Genomic DNA, 2,192 nt, shown 5'->3' with positions numbered 1-2,192 from the left:
AGACACCTACACACACACAGAGACACCTACACACCTACACACACACACCCACAGAGACACACACACACACAGACACACACACACACACAGACACACACACACAGAGACACACACACACACAGAGACACACACACACACACAGAGACACACACACACACACAGAGAGAGAGACACACACAGAGACACACACACACAGAGACACACACACACACACACAGAGAGACACACACACACAGAGACACACACACACACACACACACACACACACACACACAGAGACACACTGAAACACCCTGAAACACACTGAGACACACACACTGAGACATACACACACACACACTGAGACACACACACACACACACACACACACCCACACACACACACACACACACACACACAGAGACACACACACACACACACAGAGACACACAGAAACACCCTGAAACCACACTGAGACACACAGAGACACACACACACACAGCTGATTTGTCGATCCGGTTAAATTCTGCTGAACTTGTAGAGTTTGGTTTTCTTTTCTGACCCGGTTCTGGTCAGAGTTCTGGACCGCTGTGTTCCTGCTGCAGTAGAACCTCAGAACCTTTCCCAGCGCCGGTTCCGGTCCAGTCACCTGAGAGGTCCGATTGGTTCCTGCGGAGCGGGAAACGGGCCACTCCCAGAACCTGTCACAGCAGTGATGGTTCTGATGAATTGGGCCGGACCGAACTGACCTTTCAGAACTCTGTGATCCAACAGAGCAGAACCGGTTCCTCGGTTCTTCCAGAACTTTTCTGCAGCCATTTGGACCTCAGAACTGAACCATCAGAACCAGAGCCACGGCGCTGCAGCGTCCTGGACCGGTTCCACTGCCAGGTTCTGCTCCGGGCGTCCTGCAGAGCCGTGAGCAGACGGTCCGGTACCAGAACCCGGCAGCATATTGGACCCAGCAGGGGGGCGGGAGAAACAGAACTGAGTCAGCACTTCCTGCCGGGTCCGTTCAGGTTCTGTCTCTGCTCAGCCTGTCTCTGGTTCTGGTTCCCTCTGATCAACGCTGGCCCGTTTAAATCCGGACGGGTTCCGACCCGTTTCACCAGCGAGTCGCTTGTGGTGCTAGTGGGAGACGGCCGGTCACCATGGCAACCCAAACATCATCAGGCCGGCTGCATCCAGGTGACAGAACCAGAACGGTACCGGTTCTGGTCCGGAGCCTTCAGTGACACCTGGTGGTGGAGGCGGGAACTGCAGCGATCAGAACCAGTTAAACCAGTAGAGCAAAACGTTTCCCTGGAGAGACATGATGTTCTACAGAACCGGTCCATCTTCATCATCATCATCATCCTCAGACCCACAGGAGGCTGCTGCAATCTGATCGGTCCGTTTGGACCCAGAACCACAACCAGAACCAGAACTGTTCCATGTATCTGACAGTGAATAAAATTATGATAAAAGGTTCTGGTTCTGTCCTGAGGTTCTGGTTCTGTCCTCAGGTTCTGGTTCTGGTTCTGTCCTCAGGTTCTGTGGCACCTGGATATCTTCCGTAGGAGTTTCCGTCAGCTCTCCTCCCATAAGTGCCTGGAGGATTCCTGCATCTTCTGCGCCCTGAAGGTGAGGACCAGGAGCTCGGCCCGGTCCTGGCCCAGTTCTGGCCCGGTTCTGACCTGCTGTCTGCTCTCCTCCAGAACATCTTTGCCCAGTTCCAGTTCAGCAGTGAGAAGGTTCTGCCGTCCGACGCGCTGCGCAGCGCGCTGGCCAAGAGCTTCCAGGACCAGCAGCGCTTCCAGCTGGGCATCATGGACGACGCCGCCGAGTGCTTCGTAAGGCCAGAACCGGTCCGGAAACAGGCCGGAACCGGGTGGTCCGACCGCAGCTTCACTCTGGTTCTGTGTGTTCTCAGGAGAACATCCTGATGAGGATCCACTTCCACATCTCAGACGAGACCAAGGAGGACGTCTGCACCGCCAGGCACTGCATCCCGCACCAGAAGTTCGCCATGACGCTGTTCGAGCAGGTGAGGCGGCCCGGCAGGACCGGCAGGACGGACAGAACCGGCAGAACCGGCAGGACGGACAGAACCGGCAGGAGGTGTGTTGATCTGTAGAGCAGGTGAGACTAACCTGGTGTTTCTCCCCCCTCCTCTCTCCCTCCTCCCCCCCTCCTCTTTCCTTCCCCCCTCCTCCCTCCCCCAAACACCCCTC

The 2,192-nt window shown here is 56.0% G+C and overlaps 1 protein-coding gene across 2 annotated transcripts in view; it reads left to right on the top strand.

Moving 5' to 3' along the window:
- The window catches only part of LOC106957778 (inactive ubiquitin carboxyl-terminal hydrolase 54-like), a 15,449-nt gene extending 13,327 nt beyond the window's left edge, over positions 1-2,122 (top strand). For both annotated transcript variants that reach the window (XM_015049248.1, XM_015049247.1), the window contains exons 3-5: positions 1,510-1,602; positions 1,677-1,811; positions 1,892-2,122. In XM_015049248.1, the coding sequence (XP_014904734.1) occupies positions 1,510-1,602; positions 1,677-1,811; positions 1,892-2,095 (432 nt within the window). In that variant the 3' untranslated portion in view covers positions 2,096-2,122. The remainder of the gene's footprint in view (positions 1-1,509; positions 1,603-1,676; positions 1,812-1,891) is intronic.
- Positions 2,123-2,192: the final 70 nt, after the last annotated feature.

This window comes from Poecilia latipinna, unplaced genomic scaffold, assembly GCF_001443285.1.
Source record: "Poecilia latipinna isolate Pla-1442-1.1 unplaced genomic scaffold, P_latipinna-1.0 Scaffold936, whole genome shotgun sequence".
NCBI lineage: Eukaryota > Metazoa > Chordata > Actinopteri > Cyprinodontiformes > Poeciliidae > Poecilia > Poecilia latipinna.
This window is presented reverse-complemented; position numbering and strand designations above follow the sequence as displayed.